At 44.6% G+C, this 22,996-nt stretch overlaps 2 protein-coding genes across 12 annotated transcripts in view; one reads left to right on the top strand and one right to left on the bottom strand.

Annotated features, from left to right (window-relative positions):
• The window catches only part of LOC129868325 (T-box transcription factor TBX6L-like), a 73,634-nt gene that overhangs the window by 6,627 nt on the left and 44,011 nt on the right, over positions 1-22,996 (bottom strand). The window lies entirely within an intron of this gene.
• The window catches only part of LOC129868327 (flotillin-2a-like), a 41,365-nt gene continuing 20,014 nt past the window's right edge, over positions 1,646-22,996 (top strand). For 3 of the 10 annotated variants that reach the window (XM_055942203.1, XM_055942198.1, XM_055942204.1), the window contains exon 1: positions 1,647-1,878. In XM_055942203.1, the coding sequence (XP_055798178.1) occupies positions 1,788-1,878 (91 nt within the window). In that variant the 5' untranslated portion in view covers positions 1,647-1,787. Of the gene's footprint in view, positions 2,048-15,235; positions 15,354-22,996 lie in introns of all 10 variants that reach the window. The other 7 variants (XM_055942200.1, XM_055942195.1, XM_055942196.1 and 4 more) reach the window with 6 other exon arrangements.

The raw sequence follows: 22,996 nt of genomic DNA, 5'->3' as shown, positions 1-22,996 counted from the left end.
AGCACACCATGCAATAATCTGAGTACGGCGCTCAGACACAAAAACAAGCCATAGAGGTACCCGCCATGTTGTGGAGTCAACAGAAGTCAGAAATAGCATTATAAATATTCACTTACCTTTGATGATCTTCATCAGAATGCACTCCCAGGAATCCCAGTTCCACAATAAATGTTTGTTTTGTTCGATAAAGTTCATAATTTATGTCCAAATACCTCCTTTTTGTTCGCGCGTTTGGTTCGCGCGACGAAAAGTAAAAAAGTTCCGTTGTATAGAATCAATCTTTAGGATGTTTTTAACATAAATCTTCAATAATGTCTCAACCGGAGAATTCCTTTGTCTTTAGAAATGCAATAGAACGCAGCTAACTCTCACGGGCGCGCTAGAGACTGAGCTCATGGCAGTATGCCAGACCTCTGGTTGAAAAAACTCTCATTCTCTCCCCCTTCACAGTAGAAGCCTCAAACAAGGTTCTAAAGACTGTTGACATCTAGTGGAAGCCTTAGGAAGTGCAATCGGACCAAATGTACACTGTATCTTGGATAAGCAAAGAGTTGAAAAACTACAAACCTCAGATTTCCCACTTTCTGGTTGGATTTTTTCTCAGGTTTTTGCCTACCATATGAGTTATGTTATACTCACAGACATCATTCAAATAGTTTTAGAAACTTCAGAGTGTTTTCTATCCACATCTACTAATAATATGCATATCTTAGCTTCTGGGCCTGAGTAGCAGGCAGTTTACTCTGGGCACCTTATTCATCCAAGCTACTCAATACTGCCCCCCAGCCATATTATTAAAAGACTCCTTTCGAAACCCCCACTTCTCTTTATATAGTTCCTTTCGAAACACCCACCCCTTTTGACACCCCAATTTTTCCTTAAAGATGCGCCACAGATAGAACAATGAGACAAAACAAGCGGGAAGGTACGTCAACTAGCGCAATGTTTGTCATTTAAAACAGATAGAACAATGAGACAGATATTTCAACGGATGTATAAATGTGATGCATCAGCTTGGCGTTTCCACTCACTACCAAATATGGTAGCGAGAGGAAGTCCAGTGGCCAACAATGGGAGAAGATTGAACAAGATGGATTTTGGTCAACATTCTGCTAATTTTTTGTTGTTGTATTTAACCTTTATTTAACTAGGCAAGTCAGTTCAGAACAAATTCTTATTTACAATGACGTCCTACCCTACAATGACGTCGGACGACGCTGGGTCAATTGTGCACCGCCCTATGGGACTCCCAATAACAGCTGGATGTGGTACAGCCTGGATGCAAACCAGAGACTGTAGTGATGCCTCTTGCATTGAAATGCAGTGCCTTAGACCACCGTGCCACTCGGGAGTGATTTATAATCAATGAAACATTTGATCTCAATATTTAGTTTCCGGTTCCCAAAACTATAATCTGTTATTAACAGAGTGGACTAAGTTGTATAGACTTTACCCTTTGCTAAAGTAAAAAAAATGCGTTGTTTAGGAGTGCAAAGGCGAATTTAGTTATTGCACACGCGCACTTCACAGAGTAGGCGTTCCGTAACGGAAATTAGCGAATGTGTTCTAGAACACGCCAATAGGATCTCGCTAGCTTGTGTTTGGTTCTGCCCACCTCCTTGCTTGTTCTGCCCACTATGACGCATTTGATTCCGTTTGAAACGACAGGCTGTGGTCTATCTTGGTTTAATTATACAACTCTTTGGATTGTCATTCTGCAACGCACTGAGAGATGTCATATCAGTAGATGGCAGCATAGTGACCCTGAGGGATGACTGCTCTGAGAGATGACGTCGCAGCTGGACCCCTCTTGTTTTGAGGTCGGCCGAGGTGAAATCCCGGGGGACCTCTTCTCTCATAATGATAGGGGCGGGGCAGGTAACGGCTTCGAAGACGAGAGAAATCGGTCTGTTACGTTGGGTTTTTATTGTCGGTTGTGTTGCAACAGATTTGTAGGCGACCTAGGCACTTGGTTTGGGATCCGTGTTTTTAAATAACATGGGTAATTGCCACACAGTTGGACCAAATGAGGCCCTTGTGGTTTCAGGTACGTAACGTTAAATTACATTCATCTTCAACTTTGGGAATTGTAATTTAACGTTAGTTAACTACTTTCACCTCTTATTTACACAGTGCCACGCACATTGCAGCGTTATTCACAATGGATAACCTAATTTTGTCATTAGCTACGAATTCAGATGCTGCTCTGGCTTTCGATCGGTGGCTATATTTTATTTTGGCTTCCAGCTAACGTTTTTTGTGTTGATTTCAATATGCCACACTTCTCCTAACCACCATATGATTGTAAACAACACAACGTTACATCGCATTCATGCTGATATGAATAAGGGATCGTGTTCAACCAAGTCATTGATGCGATTTTCTAGTTTGGGAAATAGTAACGTTGTGATTATGAATGACGGTATCCGAGTCGTGAGGGAAGGGAGTATGATAGTGGGGGGATGCATATTACGGTATGTCAGGCCCATATATTCATACCACAAATGTCAGGCCAGATTGCATAATACAGATGAAATTATATGAAATTTGGCCTGATATGTTATAGCCTCAGTGATTGCAACTAATGGAGTATTACCCATGAAATACATATAAATACAACTCTAAACGTAATATAACTAACATAGGATATAAAAAACAAGGACATATTAATCAGTTATTAATAGGTTGTAATAACTGTTGGACAGATATAGCTAGTCTATCATATACTGTAGCCTTCTATTTGCTGAGTGGCGGTATGGGAGAGAGGTTGCAGTGACATGTGAAACCTGAACAAGCCAATGGAATTTGTGGAAGTAGGCCTAATGTGCTCTAGGCGATCTCATCTGTATGAGTTGAGTTAGAGACATTACAGATGTAGCGTTAGGTATTTTAAGGTCTGGGAACTAGAGCTGGGTATTACCAGGGATCTCACAATAGGATATTATCACGATACTTAGGTGCTGATACTTGTATCACGATTCTCACATTCTATATGTATTGCTATTCGATACTGTGATTTTATTGCGATTCGATGTTCTAAACATATTACTCACCATATGTTTGCTGCAGAGGGACAAGAGAGCCATGAGAAAACAACTTTTGATTTAGATCAGTCATGGAAATAAAAGTGCTGAAAACAAATTGGCTCCCTGTTTAAAAAGAAAATGGAGAACAAGCAATGAATGAAAAATACTGGGCTTTTGGTGCAGATACAGGCAACTACCGCAAACATTATATTGAGAAATTATCAAAACGATAAGAAATTATAAATTCAAAAATGATATCCTGATTATGTAACCTTATCGACCCCCCCTTTCAGTCTTTGCAGACCCTGAACTGTAGCAGCATGACTGGATAACGGCAATTAAATGGAAGCCATGTTGCTACGTTTTGTTGTGTGTATGCCTAGAAAGATTACAATGCCATTTCAATTAGGCTATTTCAAGGATAGGCCTCAATTTGCTATTCAAGAGTAACTAGGCTGTGTTTGGTGTAACCCAGGAAATCGTAAGTCTTATTACATACAGGAAGAACTATTGGATATAAGAGCGATGTCAACTTACCAACATTACGACCAGGAATACGACTTTCCCGAAGCGGATCCTCTGTTTGGACAACCACCCAGGACAATGGATCGGATCCCAGTAGGCGACCCAAAACAATGGCGCCGCAGAAGGGGCAAACGAAGCGGTCTTCTGGTCAGGCTCTGTAGGCGGGCACATCGCTCACGAGTATACTACTCGCCAATGTCCAGTCTCTTGACAACAAGGTAGATGAAATTCGAGCAAGGGTTGCCTTTCAGAGAGACGTCAGAGATTGTAACATTCTCTGTTTCACGGAAACATGGCTCACTCGGGATACGTGTGGGCCCGGTTTCTTCACGCATTGCGCCGACAGAAACAAACATCTCTCTGGTAAGAAGAAGGGCGGGGGTGTATGCCTTATGATTAACAAGTCGTGGTGTGATCATAACAACATACAGGAACTCAAGTCTTTTTGTTCACCTGACCTAGAATTCCTTATGATCAAATGCCGACCGCATTATCTACCGAGAGAATTCTCTTAGATTATAATCAGCCGTGTATATCCCCCCCCAAGCAGACACCTCGACGGCCCTGAAAGAACTTCATTGGACTCTATGTAAACTGGAAACCACATATCCTGAGGCTGCATTTATTGTAGCTGGGGATTTTAACAAATCTGAAAACAAGGCTCCCTAAATTTTATCAGCATATCGAATGCGCGACACGGGCTGAAAGCATTCTGGATCATTGCTACTCTAACTTCTGCGACGCATACAAAGCCCTCCCTCGCCCTCCTTTCGGCAAATCTGACCACGACTCCATGTTGTTGCTCCCAGCCTATAGACAGAAACTAAAACAGGAAACGCCCGTGCTCAGGTCTGTTCAACGCTGGTCCGACCAATCTGATTCCACGCTTCAAGATTGCTTAGGTCACGTGGACTGGGATATGTTCCAAATAGCCTCAGACAACAACATTGATGTATATGCTGATTCGGTCAGCGAGTTCTTTAGCAAGTGCATCGGTGATGTTGTACCCACGGTGATTATTAAAACCTTCCCCAACCAGAAACTGTGGATTGATGGCAGCATTCGCTCAAAACTGAAAGCGCGAACCACAGCTTTTAATCATGTCAAGGCAACCAGAAACATGACCAAATACAAACAGTGTAGCTATTCCCTCCGCAAGGCAATCAAACAAGCTAAGCATCAGTATAGAGACAAAGTAGAGTCGCAATTCAACGGCTCAGACACGAGACGTATGTGGCAGGGTCTACAGTCAATCACGGATTACAAAAATAAAACCAGCCCCGTCGTGGACCCTGACGTCTTGCTCCCAGACAACTTCTTTGCTCGCTTTGAGGACAATACAGTGCCACTGACACGGCCCGCTACCGGAACATGCGGGCTCTCCTTCACTGCAGCCAATGTGAGTAAAACATTTAAACATGTTAACCCTCGCAAGGCTTCCGGCCCAGGCGGTATCCCTAGCCGCATCCTCAGAGCATGCGCAGATCAGCTGGCTGGTGTGTTTAATCCCTATCCCAGTCGGCTGGTCCCACATGCTTCAAGAGGGCCACCATTGTTCCTGTTCCCAAGAAAACTAAGGTCATCAAGAAGGGCTTTGAGAGACTAGTCAGGGATCAGGAATAACTATGTAAGAATGCTGTTCATCGATTACAGCTCAGCATTTAACACCATAGTACCCTACAAACTCGTCATTAAGCTCAAGACCCTGGGTCTCGACCCCGCCCTATGCAACTGGGTCCTGGACCTTCTGACGGGCCGCCCCCAGGTGGTGAGGGTAGGAAACAACATCTCCATCCCCCTGATCCTCAACACTGGGGCCCCACAAGGGTGCGTTCTCAGCCCTCTCCTGTACTCCCTGTTCAACAATGACTGCATGGCCATGCACGCCGGTGAGGGCCCTCGGAGTGTGGTGTCAGGAAAATAACCTCATACTCAACGTCAACAAAACAAAGGAGATGATCGTGGACTTCAGGAAACAGCAGAGGGAGCACCCCCCTATCCACATCGACGGGACAGTAGTGGAGAAGGTGTAAAGTTTTAAGTTCCTCAGTGTACACATCACGGACAAACTGAAATGGTCCACCCACACAGACAGCGTGGTGAAGAAGGCGTAACAGCGCCTCTTCCATCTCAGGAGGCTGAAGAAATTTGGCTTGTCACTGAAAACACTCAAACTTTTACAGATACACAATCGAGAGCGTCCTGTCGGGCTGTATCACCACCTGGTACGGCAACTGCTCTGCCCACAACCGTAAGGCTCTCCAGAGGGTAATGAGGTCTGCACAACGCATCACCGGGGGCAAAATACCTGCCCTCCAGGACACCTACACCACCCGATGTCACAGGAAGGCCAAAAAGATCATCAAGGACAACAACCACCCGAGCCACTGCCTGTTCACCCCGCTATCATCCAGAAGGCGAGATCAGTACAGGTGCATCAAAGCTGGGACCGAGAGACTGAAAAACAGCTTCTATCTCAAGGCCATCAGACTGTTAAATAGCCATCAATAGCCGGCCTCCACCCAGTACCCTGCCCCGAACGTAGTCACTGTCACTAGCCGGCTACCACCCGGTTTCTCAACCCTGCACCTTAGAGACTGCTGCCTTATGTACATAGACATGAAATCACTGGTCACTTTAATAATGTTTACATACGGATTTACTAATTTCATGTGTATATACTCTGACATTGCTCATCCTAATATTTATATATTTCCTAATACTTTTACTTTTAGATGTGTTTATTGTTGTGAATTATTAGATACTACTGCGCTGTTGGACCAAGGAACACAAGCATTTCACTACACCCGCAGTAACATATGCTAAATATGTTGATGTGACCAATAAAATGTTATTTTATTTGAAATTCTTGTTGATTCAAGAAAATGTTAGGTTATTTACTGTGGTGGTGGTTCATGAAAGTAATGATTCTTTAATTCCCTCTCAGGCCTAAAGTACTTTAGGCAAACAGCATTTCCTTAGATTTGGAAGGGATATTGCACAATCACATCCCAGCTAGCACATTTGGTTCCTTGGAAGTTGTGGGAACGTATGTTTTTGGTTTTCCATTGGTTTTGGGAACAAGCCATACGTTTCCTGACAGGTAAAACTGAGAACTGAAGTGAAAATTTCACCTGTTCTGGGAACGTTAATCTTTAGGTTGCAGGGAGGTTATTTGAACGTTTTACTGTGGTTCCCTGAAAGTTTTCCCAGGAAGTTTTATTCATGTTTTCCTTATTGAAAACACTGAATGTTTCAATAAGACTTTTAATAACACTGCTGGCTTAGTTTTGGTTAAAGCTAGAATATGTAACTTTTTGGGATACCTGACCAAATTCACATAGAAATGTGACTTATAGATTTGTCATTCTCATTGAAAGCAAGTCTAAGAATTGGTAGATTATTTTCTTTGTGCGCTATTTCTATTTCTATTTCTTTTTAAGTGGGAGAACTTGCACAATTGGTGGCTGACTAAATACTTTTTTGCCCCACTGTATACAGTTGAAGTCGGAAGTTTACATACACCTTAGCCAAATACATTTAAACTCAGTTTTTCACAATTCCTGACATTAAAATCCTAGTAAAAATTCCCTGTCTTAGGTCAGTTAGGATCACCACTTCATTTGAAGAATGTGAAATGGCAGAATAATAGTAGAAACAATTATTTATTTCAACTTTTATTTCTTTCATCACATTCCCAGTGGGTCAGAAGTTTACATACACTCAATTAGTATTTGGTAGCCATTTTGCCACAACTTTGGAAGTATGATTGGGGTCATTGTCCATTTGGAAGACCCATTTGCGGCCAAGCTTTAACTTCCTGACTGATGTCTTGAGATGTTGCCTCAATATATCCACATAATTGTCCTTCCTCATGATGCCATCTATTTTGTGAAGTGCATCAGTCCCTCCTGTAGAAAAGCACCCCCACAACATGATGCATGTTCTTCGGCTTGCAAGCCTCCCCCCATTTTCCTCCAAACATAATGATGGTCATTATGGCCAAACAGTTCTATTTTTGTTTCATCAGACCAGAGGACATTTCTTCAAAAAGTACGATCTTTGTCCCCATCTGCAGTTGCAAACTGTAGTCTGTCTTTTTTATGGCGATTTTGGAGCAGTGGCTTCTTCCTTGCTGAGCGGTTATGTCAATATAGGACTTGTTGTACTGTGGATATTAGAGGTCGACCGATTAATCGGAATGGCCGATTAATCGGGGCCGATTTCAAGTTTTCATAACAATCGGAAATCGGTATTTTTGGGCACCGATTTGCCGATATTACTATTATTATTAATTTTTTTTACATCTTTATTTAATATTTTTTTAACTAGGCAAATCAAAGTCAGTTAAGAACACATTCTTATTTTCAATGACGGCCTAGGAACACGGGCAGAACGCCAGATTTTTAACCTTGTCAGCTCGGGGGATCCAATCTTGCATTGATTACATTGCACTCCACGAGGAGCCTGCCTGTTAGCGAATGCAGTAAGCTCTGGTAAGTTGCTAGCTAGAATTAAACTTATCTTATAAAAAACAATCAATCAATGACTGTCATTGCTCCAATGTGTACTTAACCATAAACATCAATGCCTTTCTTAAAATCAATACACAAGTATATATTTTTAAACCTGCATATTTAGCTAAAAGAAATCCAGGTTAGCAGGCAATATTAACCAGGTGAAATTATGTCATTTCTCTTGCGTTTATTGCACGCAGAGTCAGGGTACATGCAACAGTTTGGGCCGCCTGGCTCTTTGCGAACTAATTTGCCAGAACTTTACGTAATTATGACAACATTGAAGGTTGTGCAATGTAACAGGAATATTTAGACTCATGGATGCCACCCGTTAGATAAAATACGGAACGGAATAAACGTTTTGTTTTCGAGGTGATAGTTTCCGGTTTAGTCAAAGGTATATGGTTTAGAGAGAAATAGTCGACGCGTTATAATTCCTGTAATAACTTGCGGCTGAATTTGAAAGGGGTTCCTTCGTTATTTTACTGTTCATGTCTTCCATAGAGAATGTCTTGATCTACTTCAAATAAGGTCTGTGTTTCGTGCAGGCTTAAACTGCCTCGACGTTTTCACGTGTAAATCTCACTAGGATAAGGTAACGTTTGTCAACATATTTTCATAAATCCAGTCTACAATTATTTTTTAAAATCTTTGCTTATATTTAGCCAATATTGATCAGAGTTACCTTGTCCTATGGATATCTACACAGTTATAAAATTGGCACGGTGATGTAAGCCTACACGAAACACAGACCTTATTTTAAGTGAATCTAAAAATAACCTATGGAATAAATGAAGGAACCGCTTTTCAGATTTTGCTAGGTGTCTTGGGAATTATGACTCGCACTTTGGTTGTCAATTCTTACCATGCCCATTATTAAAATAGGATTTCCTGCATATAGAAATTCAAGTTTTTGTTTTCAACATTCATCACAGGTAACTTAAACTCTATTTTTATTCAAACAGTTGAGAGTATTTGGCTCCTAAGCAGACTCTTCAGTATCATTGTCACTTCAGAGCTGTGTGCGTGTGTGTATTTATGTATTATATTATATTAAGTTAAAATAAAAGTGTTCATTGTTCATTCAGTATTGTTGCAATTGACATTATTACAAAAATGTTTGTGTGTTTATGATATATATATATAATTTTTATATATATATAAATAATCGGCCGATTAATCGGTATCAGTTTTTTGTCTTCCAATAATCGGTATCGGTATCGGCATTGAAAAATCATAATCGGTCGACCTCTACTCATAACCGCTACACACAGCCTACATCGTTATCACCATTATTAGCTAAGGTCATATTCAACATAGCTACTAGAACTAACACATTAGTAAACCTGTTACAATCAGGCAGTACAGTGTAGTCAGCAAGCAGTTACACCTGCGGGCCTGGTGCCAATAAATTAATAAAACCAAAAGCTTACCTTGACTTGGAAAAGTTCCAGTTTTGGATACCCACAGCCAGCTAGCTAATATAGCATCCCTCTCTGTTTGAGCCAGGTGTTTGAGTAGGCTAAACTAGCTAGCTACATTCGCTAGCTTGATTGAGTGGTCAACTTGTCAGTTCGTGCTGCAAGAGCTCTGATAGGTTGGAGGACGTCCTCCGGAAGTTGTCATAATTACTGTGTATGTCTATGGAAGGGGGAGAGAACCATGAGCCTCCTAGGTTTTGCATTGTCCTCCCAGTGGAGGACGGAAACTAGCTGTCCTCCGGCTACACCATGGTGCTACCCTACAAAGCGCTGTGGAGGCTACTGTAAACCTTCATTGCAAAACAGTTTGTTTTAATCAATTATTTGGTGACGTGAATGTATTTAGTATAGTTTTATCTAAAAAGGATAACTTTTAATGTTTCACTACTTTTATTTTCATGAAATTCACTGAGGATGGTTCTCCCCTTATCCTCTGAGGAGCCTCCACTGTTCTCTACACTAAACTTGCTTTTTTTTGTCACAAACTGAAATTAGGTGAACTACTAGAATTTTAGCAACCAGGGATTGGCGAAGAGATTTCTGCATAGTGCATGTTTAACCGATGATATTCTGTTCTCCATCCATTAGTCCATTGCACCACCAGGATGGAGCTAGCATGCAATGTTATTTTTAACTCATACAAAGCTGTTGATTTGAGTGTATTCAAAAATACCCCATTTCAAAGGAAACAAACTCTCATTAAGATCTGGTGAGGCCAACTAGTGTGCGCGGCCATCACACCTTAACACACAAGATAGAGGATAGAACATTTTGTTGACTCTGAGAACAGAATGTAAATGTAAATGTTTTTGAAAAACATTCTCAGAACACTATTTGAACTTTACTAATGTTGTCTGGTTTTTTCTTACATTTTTTCTTAATGTTCTAAGAACATGACTTAAAATACAGTGGCTTGCGAAAGTATTTACCCCCTTGGCATTTTTCCTATTTTGTTGCCTTACGACCTGGAATTAAAATTGAATTTTTGGGGGGGTTGTAATCATTTCAGTTACACAACATGCCTACCACTTTGAAGATGCAAAATATTTTTTGTGAAACAAACAAGAAATAAGACAAAAAAACAGAAGACTTTAGCGTGCATAACTATTCACCCCCCCAAAGTCAATACTTTGTAGAGACACCTTTTGCAGCAGTTACAGCTGCAAGTCTCTTGGGATATGTCTATAAGCTTGGCACATCTAGCAAAAATTAAATTAAATGTAATCATGTTTCAACTTTAAGGAAACGTTCTGTTAAAGTAATGAAATAGCAATAAATTATGCATTTGCGCCATCTGAAAGTGTAACGACTCCCACCGAAGGTGGCTCCCCTCCCTGTTCGGGTGGTGCTCGGCGGTCGTCGTCACCGGCCTACTAGCTGCTACTGACTTTTCCTCCCCCTCCCTTTTTGTTGATTATTTACACCTGTTTGTGGTTAGGGTGATTTGTGGGGCTTTATTACCCAGCAGCCCGGCCTGCTGGGTGTGCGGGATTGTTTTTGTGTACATGCTTGTGGGACACGGTTCGTGTACGTTATTCTCAGTGGTATTTCGTGTTATCGTTTATTGTAGTGGAGCATTCCTTTTAGAGTGGCGTCGCGTTCACCTGGTTGTGGTATTAAATTAGAATGCTACTCTGAACTCTCTGTCTCCTGCGTGTGACTCCTTCCTCCACTACACCCCGGGCATTACAGAATCCCGCACCGGCCAAGTATGGAGTCAGCAGGAGCAGCGGCCAACCCCCTCCCATCTATGGAGGAACGGGTTCTCCACCACACTACCGTCCTCCATCGCATCGGTTCCGCCATGGATCAAATGATGGAGAGAATGGACCGATGGGAAAGGAGTGGTCTCCTCTCTCCACCTGCAGTCTCTCCAGCTCAGGATTCCTCCTCTCCTCTCTCACCATCCTCCGGCTCCAGCGCTCTCCGTCTTGCGCTCCCGAGGGAGTATGATGGAGCGACAGTGGGATGTCAGGGGTTCCTGTTACAAATAGAACTGTACCTGGCAACCGTGAGACCCACTCCCTCGGGAGCGGAGAGAGTGAGTGTCCTCATCTCCTGCCTAACGGGTCGTGCTCTGGAGTGGGCTAACGCTGTCTGGAATGGCCCAGATTCAGCAAAAGAGCACTACCCCGAATTTTCCCACCGCTTTCGTGCGGTGTTCGACCATCCACCTGAGGGCCGAGCGGCGGGAGAGCGACTGGTTCATCTTAGGCAGGAGAAGAGGAGCGCCCAGGATTACACGTTGGAGTTTCGGACCTTGGCCGCGGGGTCTGGGTGGAACGACAGGGCCCTTATAGATCACTACAGATGTAGTCTCAGGGAGGATGTCCGCAGGGAGCTAGCGTGCCGGGACGAAGCGCTCTCCCTGGATGAGCTCATTGATATGTCCATCCGGCTGGACAATCTGCTGGCATCCCGCGGCCGTTCGGAGAGGGTCCTGTGCGTTCCACTACCCAGCACCCCTGCACCCATTCCCATGGAGTTGGGTGGAGCCGTGCCGAGGGGTACCGGAGGAGGAGGCTCCCCCTGCACCAGCTGTGGTCGGAGAGGACACACGGCCGATCGGTGCTGGGGGGGTCCATCTGGGGGTCGAGATGGCAGGCGGAACATTTCTCGGTCACCTCAGGTGAGTAAACACCAGACTCACCCAGAACCCCCTGTTTGTCATATGTTTGTCTTAATTTTTTTTCTTAAGTTTTTTCCCTCTTCCCAGCATAAGGCACTAGTCGATTCAGGTGCAGCTGGGAACTTTATGGATCGCGGACTCGCCATCAAGCTAGGTGTTCCGCTTTTGCCGATAGATTCTCCTTTTCCCGTGCACTCCCTAGATAGCCGGCCATTAGGGTCAGGTTTGGTCCGGGAGGCCACGGTTCCACTGGACATGGTGACGCAGGGGGATCATAAGGAACGTCTTAGTTTTTTCATTATTGATTCGCCTGCGTTTCCAGTGGTACTGGGGATTCCCTGGCTGGCTAGTCACAATCCTACTATTTTGTGGAAACAGGGGGTTCTCCAGGGATGGTCAGAGGAGTGTTCTGGAAGGTGTCTGGGAGTTTCCATCGGTGCCACGTCGGTGGAGAGTTCAGACCAGGTGTCCACGGTTCGCATTCCCCCCGAGTATGCCGATTTGGCAATCGCTTTTAGTAAAAAGAAAGCGACTAAATTACCACCTTATCGACCGGGTAGGGATTGTGCGATAGATCTCAAGGTGGACGCTGCGCTTCCCAAGAGTCACGTGTACCCTTTGTCCCAAGAGGAAACGGTGGCTATGGAGACATATGTCACTGAGTCTCTGGGACAGGGGTACATTCGGTCATCCATCTCACCCGTCTCCTCGAGTTTCTTTTTTGTGAAGAAAAAGGAGGGAGGTTTGCATCCGTGTATTGATTATAGAGGTCTAAATGCCATCACAGTGGGGTTTAGTTACCCACTACCTCTAATTGTTACTGCAATGGAATCATTTCACGGAGCGCAGTTTTTCACAAAACTGGATCTTAGGAGCGCGTACAGTCTGGTGCGTATTCGGAAGGGAGACGAGTGGAAAACCGCATTTAGTACCACATCGGGCCATTATGAGTACTGCGTCATGCCATATGGGTTAAAGAATGCTCCCGCCGTTTTCCAATCCTTTGTAGACGATATTCTCAGGGACCTGCACGGGCAGGGAGTGGTGGTTTATATCGATGACATTCTGATCTACTCAGCCACTCACGCCGCGCATGTGTCTCTAGTACGCAAAGTGCTTGGTAGACTGCTGGAGCATGACCTATATGTTAAGGCTGAGAAGTGTGTGTTTTCCAAACGAGCCGTCTCCTTTCTGGGTTATCGCATTTCCACATCGGGGGTGGTGATGGAGAATGAACGCATTAAGGCCGTGCGTAATTGGCCGACTCCGACCACGGTAAAAGAGGTGCAGCGGTTTTTGGGTTTTGCCAACTACTACCGGAGGTTTATCCGGGGTTTTGGCCAGGTAGCAGCTCCCATTACCTCACTGCTGAAGGGGGGTCCGGTGCGTTTGCAGTGGTCAGCAAAAGCGAACGGAGCTTTCAACAGGTTGAAGACGCTGTTCACGGAGGCGCCCGTGTTGGAGCATCCGGATCCCTCTCTAGCATTCATAGTGGAGGTGGACGCGTCCGAGGCTGGGGTGGGTGCCGTGCTATCACAGCGCTCGGGTACGCCACCAAAACTCCACCCCTGTGCTTTTTTCTCTAAGAAGCTCAGCCCAGCGGAGCGTAACTATGATGTGGGGGACCGGGAGTTGTTAGCGGTGGTCAGTGCTCTGAAGGTGTGGAGACACTGGCTTGAGGGGGCTAAGCACCCTTTTCTCATCTGGACCGACCACCAGAATCTGAAGTATATTCGGGCAGCTAGGAGACTGAACCCACGTCAGGCAAGGTGGGCCATGTTCTTTACCCGATTTCAGTTTACTCTATCATACAGACCGGGCTCCCAAAACATAAAGGCGGATGCTCTATCCCGTTGTTTTGACACGGAGGATCGGCCCACCGAACCTACCCACATCCTTCCCGCCTCAAGGCTTATAGCACCAGTGGTGTGGGAGGTGGACTCGGACATCGAGCGGGCATTAAGGGCGGAACCCGCTCCTCCTCAGTGTCCGGCGGGGCGGAAGTACGTGCCGCTTGGTGTTCGGGACAAATTGATTCGGTGGGTTCACGTCCTACCCTGGGGTGAAGAGGGGTCACCCTGGGGTGAAGAGGACAGTGGGGAGCCTTCGGGGGAGGTATTGGTGGCCTACTTTGGCGAAGGATGTTGGGTTTTATGTCTCCTCCTGTTCGGTATGCGCTCAGAGTAAGGCTCCTAGGCACCTTCCTAGAGGGAAGTTACAACCCCTCCCCGTTCCACAACGGCCTTGGTCACATCTATCCGTAGATTTCCTGACCGACCTTCCCCCGTCTCAAGGGAATACTACGGTGCTGGTGATTGTGGATCGGTTTTCTAAGTCCTGCCGTCTCCTCCCGTTGCCCGGTATCCCTACAGCCCTGCAGACTGCGGAGGCATTATTCACCCACGTCTTCCGGCACTACGGGGTGCCGGAGGACATCGTTTCTGATCGGGGCCCCCAGTTCACGTCCAGAGTATGGAGGGCGTTTATGGAGCGTTTGGGGGTCTCGGTCAGCCTTACCTCTGGTTATCACCCTGAGAGTAATGGGCAGGTGGAGAGAGTGAACCAGGAGATGGGTAGGTTTCTGCGGTCGTATTGCCAGGACCGGCCAGGGGAGTGGGCGAGATATATCCCTTGGGCCGAAATGGCCCAGAACTCTCTACGCCACTCCTCTACTAACATGTCCCCCTTTCAGTGTGTATTGGGGTACCAGCCGGTCCTGGCACCATGGCATCCGAGCCAGACCGAGGCTCCTGCGGTGGAAGAATGGGTGCAGCGCTCCAAGGAGACATGGAGGGCCGTCCAGGAATCACTTCAACAAGCTAGTGGACGGCAGAAGAGGAGTGCTGACCGCCACCGCAGTGAGGCCCCTGTGTTTGTGCCGGGGGACAGGGTCTGGCTCTCGACCCGAAACCTGCCCCTCCGCTTGCCCTGCCGGAAGCTGGGTCCGCAGTGTGTAGGGCCCTTTAAAGTCCTGAGGAGAATAAACGAGGTGTGTTATCGATTACAACTCCCTTCCTATTATCGTATTAACCCCTCGTTTCATGTGTCTCTCCTCAGGCCGGTGGTAGCTGGTCCCCTGCAGGACGGTGAGGTACCGGAGGTCCCTCCTCCCCCTCTCGACATCGAGGGGTCCCCGGCGTATAGGATACGAGCCATTCTGGACTCAAGACGCCGGGTGAGGGGCCTGCAGTACCTCGTGGACTGGGAGGGGTACGGTCCGGAGGAGCGGTGCTGGGTCCCGGTGGGGGACATTCTGGATCCATCGATGTTGAGGGATATCCATCGCCTCCATCCGGATCGCCCTGCGCCTCGCCCTCCGGGTCGTCCTCGGGGCCGGTGTCGGCGCGCTGCGGGAGCCGCGCGTCAGGGGGGGGATACTGTAACGACTCCCACCGAAGGTGGCTCCCCTCCCTGTTCGGGTGGTGCTCGGCGGTCGTCGTCACCGGCCTACTAGCTGCTACTGACTTTTCCTCCCCCTCCCTTTTTGTTGATTATTTACACCTGTTTGTGGTTAGGGTGATTTGTGGGGCTTTATTACCCAGCAGCCCGGCCTGCTGGGTGTGCAGGATTGTTTTTGTGTACATGCTTGTGGGACACGGTTCGTGTACGTTATTCTCAGTGGTATTTCGTGTTATCGTTTATTGTGGTGGAGCATTCCTTTTAGAGTGGCGTCGTGTTCACCTGGTTGTGGTATTAAATTAGAACGTTACTCTGAACTCTCTGTCTCCTGCGTGTGACTCCTTCCTCCACTACACCCCGGGCATTACAGAAAGGAAGCTATAGATTCTGAACAATGAAGGAAATGGCCAAATAATCCCATTGATATGAGCACTGTCCTATTAGTTTATTCACTCTTAAAAATACCTCATATCATAGCCTTTGAAGCCGACAACCAGGGTTGGAAATTCGGTTTTGTCATTGGCGGGTAAGAATGTATATTTCACCAGCCACGTGGCGGGTGGTCACACAGAGTATTTGGGAACAGTTTTGTTTTTATCCTAAGCCCACATGTAGAAGTTGGTCGAATTGACAAGAAAGGCTACTAAGTATGACTTTGTACTTGTGTTTCTTGGCCAGTTACATCGTTTTGTTCACATGCCATGTTTTTCAATGTTAATTTGAGTTTGCTGCAACTGTCTGCTGCTAGGAAGAGGTTGCAGTCAGAGATTTTTCTCATCACAGACAATAGAGTTCCGGAGTTACCACGGTAATGGCCCATCCCTTAAAAGGCCAGCTGAACATTTTTGTCTCACCTAATCATTGTGCTTGATTGAGCATGGATCACTCCCAAAAATGTTTATTAATGAACTTTTAGCCATTGTTCTCCTAGATTTATTTGTGTGTTTCTACATTTATACTTAAAACATTATGTACTCCTTGTAAAAAATGTCAGCGTAGAGCCCAGATCTATCACTCAGCATTTTGTGACAGGGCAGGAACTTTGTTGATTCTTGATGTTCAGTTGTAGAACTGTTTATGTGTTTTTATTATTGGATCTAAATGATTTTAGATCATTTACAAAAATGAAAAATGAAATTACACAATATACCCCATTACTTCTTACTAGTAATACATTTATTGTATTTTAAACATAAAGCATGTTTATTTGTTCTTTTGTTGTGAGTTTGAGTAATTATGGAGAAAAAATAATGTTTTGGCTGATAAAAAATGTCAGTGGCTGGTAGATTTTTTTTATCTACTGTACCTGCCACAATGGCTGGCGGACCAAAAAGTACATTTCCCACCCTGCCGACAACTAGTACCAGTAAGACCCATTGATAACTGCCAAATGTTACCACAATTGTGTTTTCCAAAACTTTATTTCTGATTTGAGTGTGAGCTAACTTTCCTGTACTAGAAATGTCACCAACACCATCAAGTGTGGTTTGTTGGTGGTGTAGTGTTCTGTATGTGGAGCAACTGTTGAAGTGAAAGTGTCAGGGGAAGTTTTTAGAGACAATGTTTTAGTTTGTGGTCTACAGGAGGCTTGTCGTGACAGACAAAGTGTTTACACATAAGGCCTAAAACCAAGGCTGTGACAGTCATGTAATTTTGGATGGCGGTTATTGGCCAGCCGGTTGCAAGTGTGGTGAAACTGAGAAGACACTGTCTGTCCTTTTGAGTTTTGAAACTCATGTTAGGATATGTCAGTTATCCCGTGAGAGCTTTTGTGCCAAACCCACTAAGGCGTTTCAGATGCCAAGCTTATGGTCATGTTGTGAAGGAGGGAGATTCTGAGATGTGAGAAGTGTGCAGGAGGGCATGGCACAAAGGAATTTGTACTATCAGTGGAAAAAACTGTGTGTCAATTGTGGGGGTGCCAATATTGCTGGGGATCAGAAGTGCCCAGTGCGAGAGACAGGTTGAGGTTGCCATTATCAGAGTAGAACAGAAGGTGTCATTTGCTGAGGCAGTGAAGAGAGTAGAGGATGATGAGTCAAGGGTAGGCCTAGGCCAATACAGAGTGACACAGTTGTGCTTCAGTAAGGTTGGCTTCTTAGCATTCAGTGCCATGGTTATCAACTGTACAGAAAGGGTATGCAAGTCACAGAAAATAGACATTGTGGTGGCAGCTGCAGAGAAGTACTTGGGTGTACAAGGTTTTACTGCAGATTTACAAGGTGTGTTGAACGAAAGAGTCCTGTCCTCCCAGGCTGTCAGTTAGGGTCAAAGTAGTGGAATGGGGTGTTTAAAAAAATAGTAGAATATAGGTGTAGGGTTAGTTAATCGTGCAATTGTATTTAGGTAGGACTTCCCAACTTTACATCTTCGTCATACTTCTTATTATTCTTCTTCACACAACACCTCTTATACCATTTAAGCTAGAAACGATATTCAAACTTTATAACGTGTAAACCAGGGGTCTCCAACAGAAATCTTCTTCTACTTCTCTGCTATTCAAATCTGAAATTATAACAGAATCATCTGGTACCAATCAAACATTACAGCTGTTTAAGTAACAGCATCAACTTTTGACCACTTTCCGAACAAGTTAGACAAAAGATTGGAGAGTATGACATTTTTGTCAACTTCTCTGATATTTCAATCTGGCAACGAAACAAAAATATCCACTACGGATCTAAGGATACAGTTCTTTTAGTAACTGCATTAACACATTTCCCTGCCGTTCTAACCAGTCTCCCAATAAGTCAGACTCCAGAGATTTGAGACTGGGACGGAGGTTCACCTTCCAGCAGGACAACGACCCTAAGCATACTGCTAAAGCAACACTTGAGTGGTTTAAGGGGAAACATTTAAATGTCTTGGAATGGCCTAGTCAAAGCCCAGACCTCAATCCAATTGAGAATCTGTGGTATGACTTAAAGATTGCTGTACATCAGCGGAACCCATCCAACTTGAAGGAGCTGGAGCAGTTTTGCCTTGAAGAATGGGCAAAAATCCCAGTGGCTAGATGTGCCAAGCTTATAGAGACATATTCCAAGAGACGTACACCTGTAATTGCTGTAAAAGGTGGCTCTTCAAAGTATCGACTTCGGGGTGGTGAATAGTTATGCATGCTCAAGTTTTGTTACACACACAAAAATATGTTGCATCTTCAAAGTGATAGGCATGTTGTGTAAATCAAATTGCACAAACCCCCCCATCTATTTTAATTCCAGGTTGTAAGGCAACAAAATAGGAAAAATGCCAACGGGGTTGAATACTTTCGCAAGCATTACAATGTAATGCTTGCCCAATTTTTTTTTAAACTATATATTGTCATTTTTTTACTGTAACCATTTAAAATGTTCATAAATGAACATGGGTTTGAATGAGAACCATAGGAATACAGAGGTAGCAATTGAAAATGGCCCTGCTCCTTGGTCCATTAAGCTACAAGACCAACTTTAAAACATTCAGGCTATCAAATTCTTTAACACTTTTATAAACTATAACTAAATACATTTGAGAGCATTTGCATAAAATAACCAACAGTAATTCTTGAACCGTTCAAGCGAGATACAGCAAACCAATTTTCATATGTTCAGGCTATCCTAACTTTTCATCTACCTACTTTTTCAACTATAACCAGTCATCACATTACAACTGCAGACACTACCACTACTATAACGTTTTTCAAAACCATACATACAGTTGAAGTCAGAAGTTTACATACACTTAGGTTGGATCATTAAAACTCATTTTTCAACCATTCCACAAATTTCTTGTCAACAAACTATAGTTTTAGCAAGTCGGTTAGGACATCTACTTTGTGCATGACACAAGTAATTTTTCCAACAATTGTTTACAGACAGATTATTTAACTTATAATTCACTGTATCACAATTCCAGTGCGTCTGAAGTTTACATATACTAAGTTGACTATGCCTTTAAACAGCTTGGAAAATTCCTGAAAATTATGTCATGGCTTTAGAAGCTTCTGATAGGCTAATTGACATAATTTGAGTCAATTGGAGGGGTACCTGTGGATGTATTTCGAGGCCTACCTTCAAACTCAGTGCCTCTTTGCTTGACATCATGGCAAAATCAAAAGAAATCAGCCAAGACCTCAGAAAACAAATTGTAGACCTCCACAAGTCTGGTTCATCCTTGGGAGCAATTTCCAAATGCCTGAAGGTACCACGTTCATCTGTACAAACAATAGTACGCAAGTATAAACACCATGGGACCATGCAGCCGTCATACCGCTCAGGAAGGAGATGCATTCTGTCTCCTAGAGATGAACGTACTTTGGTGCGAAAAGTGCAAATCAATCCCAGAACAACAGCAAAGGACCTTGTGAAAATGCTGGAGGAAACGGGTACAAAAGCATCTATATCCACAGTAAAACGAGTCCTATATCAACATAACCTTAAAGGCCGCGCAGCAAGGAAGAAGCCACTGCTCCAAAACCGCTATAAAAAAGCCAGACTACGGTTTGCAACTGCACATGGGGACAAAAATCGTACTTTTTGGAGAAATGTCCTCTGGTCTGATAGAACTGTTAGGCCATAATGACCATTGTTATGTTTGGAGGAAAAAGGGGGAGGCTTGCAAGCCCTTTTGCTAAAATAAATCATTCTCTCTACTATTATTCTGACATTTCACATTCTTTAAATAAAGTGGTGATCCTAACTGACCTAAAACAGGGACTTTTTACTAGGATTAAATGTCAGGAATTGTGAAAAACTGAGGTTAATTGTCTTTGGCTAAGGTGTATGTAAACTTCCGACTTCAACTGTACTTTAAAACTGCTTTGCTTTAAATCAGTGTCCAAGATCACTTTCTGAGTCAAAATGCAAGCTAAGAATTTTTTTAAACATGACTTGAAAAACGTAAGCCTTTGCAACATTAACCAGTTCAATGCAGTTCTGTAGCAATGAGGTTTACGCTAAAGGCTCAATACATTATCAAATCAATTCAAATTTTATTTGTCACATGCGCCGAATACAAGAAGTGTAGACGTTACCGTGAAATGCTTACTTACAATCCCTTAACCAACAGTGCAGTTCAAGAAGAGTTAAGAAAATAATTACCAAATAAACTAAATTCAAAAGTAACATAATAAAATAACAATAACGAGGCTATATAGAGGGGGTACCGGTACCAAGTCAGTGTGCGGGGGTACAGGTTAGTTGAGGTAATTTGTACATATAGGTAGGGGTGGAATGACTATGCATAGATAATTAACAGCGAGTAGCAGCAGTGTACAAAGCCAATGGTGGGGGGGGGGGGGGGGGGGGGGCAAATGTAAATAGTCTGGTGGCCATTTGATTAATTGTTCAGCAGTCTTATGGCTTGGGGGTAGAAGCTGTTAAGGAGCCTTTTGGTCCTAGACATGGCGCTCTGGTACTGCTTGCAGTGCGGTAGCAGAGAAAACAGTCTACGACTTGGGTGACTGGAGTCTCTGACAATTTTATGGGCTTTCCTCTGACACGCCTATTATATAGGTCCTGGATGGCAGGAAGCTTGGCCCCAGTGATGTACTGGGCTGTTCGCACTACCCTCTAAAAGCGTCTTACGGTCAGATGCCGTGCAGTTGCCATACCAGGCGGTGATGCAACCGGTCAGGATGCTCTCGATGGTGCAGCTGTAGAATTTTGGAGGATCTGTGGACCTATGCCAAATCTTTTAGGTCTCCTGAGGGGGAAAAAGTTTTGTCATGCCCTCTTCACGACTGCCTTGGTGTGTTTGGACCATGATAGTTTGTTGGTGATGTGAACACCAAGGAACTTGAAACTCTCGACCCGCTCCACTACAGCCGCGTCGATGTTAATGGGGGCCTGTTCGGCCCGCCTTCTCCTGTAGTCCACGATCAGCTCCTTTGTCTTGCTCACATTGAGGAAGAGGTTGTGTTGTCCTCGCACAACACTGCCAGTTCTCTGACCTCCTCTCTGTAGGCTGTCTCCTCGTTGTCGGTGATCAGGCCTACCACTGTTGTGTCGTCAGCAAAATTAATGATGGTGTTGGAGTTGTGTTTGGCCACGCAGTCGTGGGTGAACAAGGAGTACAGGAGGGGACTAAGTACACACACCTGAGGGGGCCCCAGTGTTGAGGATCAGCGTGGCAGACGTATTGTTGCCTACCCTTACTACCTTGGGGCGGCCCGTCAGGAAGTCCAGGATCCAGTTGCAGAGGGAGGTGTTTAGTCCCAGGGTCTTTAGCTTAGTGATGAGCTTCGTGGGCACTATGGTGTTGAACGCTGAGCTGAAGTCAATGAACAACATTGTCACGTAGGTTTTCCTTTTGTCTTGGTGGGAAAGGGCAGTGTGGCGTCTGATTGAGATTGTGTTATCTGTGGATCTGTTGGGGCGGTATGCAAATTGGGGTGGGTCTAGGGTATCAGTTGCTGTTGGAGTGGGTCTAGTCATATTCCAGTTGCTGTTGATGTGAGCCATGGCCAGCCTTTCATAGCACTTCATGGCTACCTATGTGAGTGCTGCGGGGCGGTAATCATTTAGGCAGGTTACCTTCGCTTTATTTGGCACAGGGACTATGCTGGTCTGCTTGAAACATGTACAGTAGGTATTACAGACTCGGTCAGGGAGAGATTGAAAATGTCAGTGAAGACACTTGCCAGTTGGTTCCCGCATGCTTTGAGTACATGTCCAGGTAATCCGTCTGGCCCCACGGCTTTGTGAATGTTGACCTGTTTATAGGTCTTGCTCACATCGGCTACCGAGAGCGTTATCACACAGTCATCCAGAACAGCTGGTGCTCTCGTGCATGCTTCAGTTTTGTTTGCCTCGAAGCGAGCATAAAAGGCATTTAGCTGATCTGGTAGGCTCACGTCATTGGGCAGCTCACATTTGGGTTTCCCTTTGTAGTCCGTAATAGTTTTCAAGCCCTGCCACATCCGACGAGCATCAGAGCCAGTGTAGTAGGATTCGATCTTAATCCTGTTTTGACACTTTGCTTGTTTGATGGTTCGTCTGAGGGGATAGCTGGATTTCTTGTAAGTGTCTGGATTAGTGTCCCGCTCCTTGAAATTGGCAGCTCTAGCCTTTAGCTCGATGTGGATGTTGCCTGTAATCAATGGCTTCTGGTTGGGATATGTACGTACGGTCACCTAGGGGATGACGTCGTCGATGCACTTATTGATGAAGCCAATGACTGAGGTGGTATACTCCTCAATGCCATTGGATGAATCCCAGAACATATTCCAGTCTGTGCTAGCAAAACCGTCCTGTAGCGTAGCATCGGCGTCATCTGACCACTTCCGTATTAAGCAAGTCACTGGTTCTTCCTGCTTTCGTTTTTGCTTGTAAGCAGGAATCTGGAGGATAAAATTATGGTCAGATTTGCCAACTGGAGGGCGAGGGGAAAGCTTTGTATGCATCTCTGTGTGTGGAGTAAAGGTGGTCTTCATATCAAATC

Source organism: Salvelinus fontinalis, chromosome 13 (genome assembly GCF_029448725.1).
Source record: "Salvelinus fontinalis isolate EN_2023a chromosome 13, ASM2944872v1, whole genome shotgun sequence".
NCBI classification, from domain to species: Eukaryota; Metazoa; Chordata; class Actinopteri; order Salmoniformes; family Salmonidae; genus Salvelinus; species Salvelinus fontinalis.
Note: the sequence above shows the minus strand (reverse complement) of the source record. Positions and strands in the feature narration are given on the sequence as shown.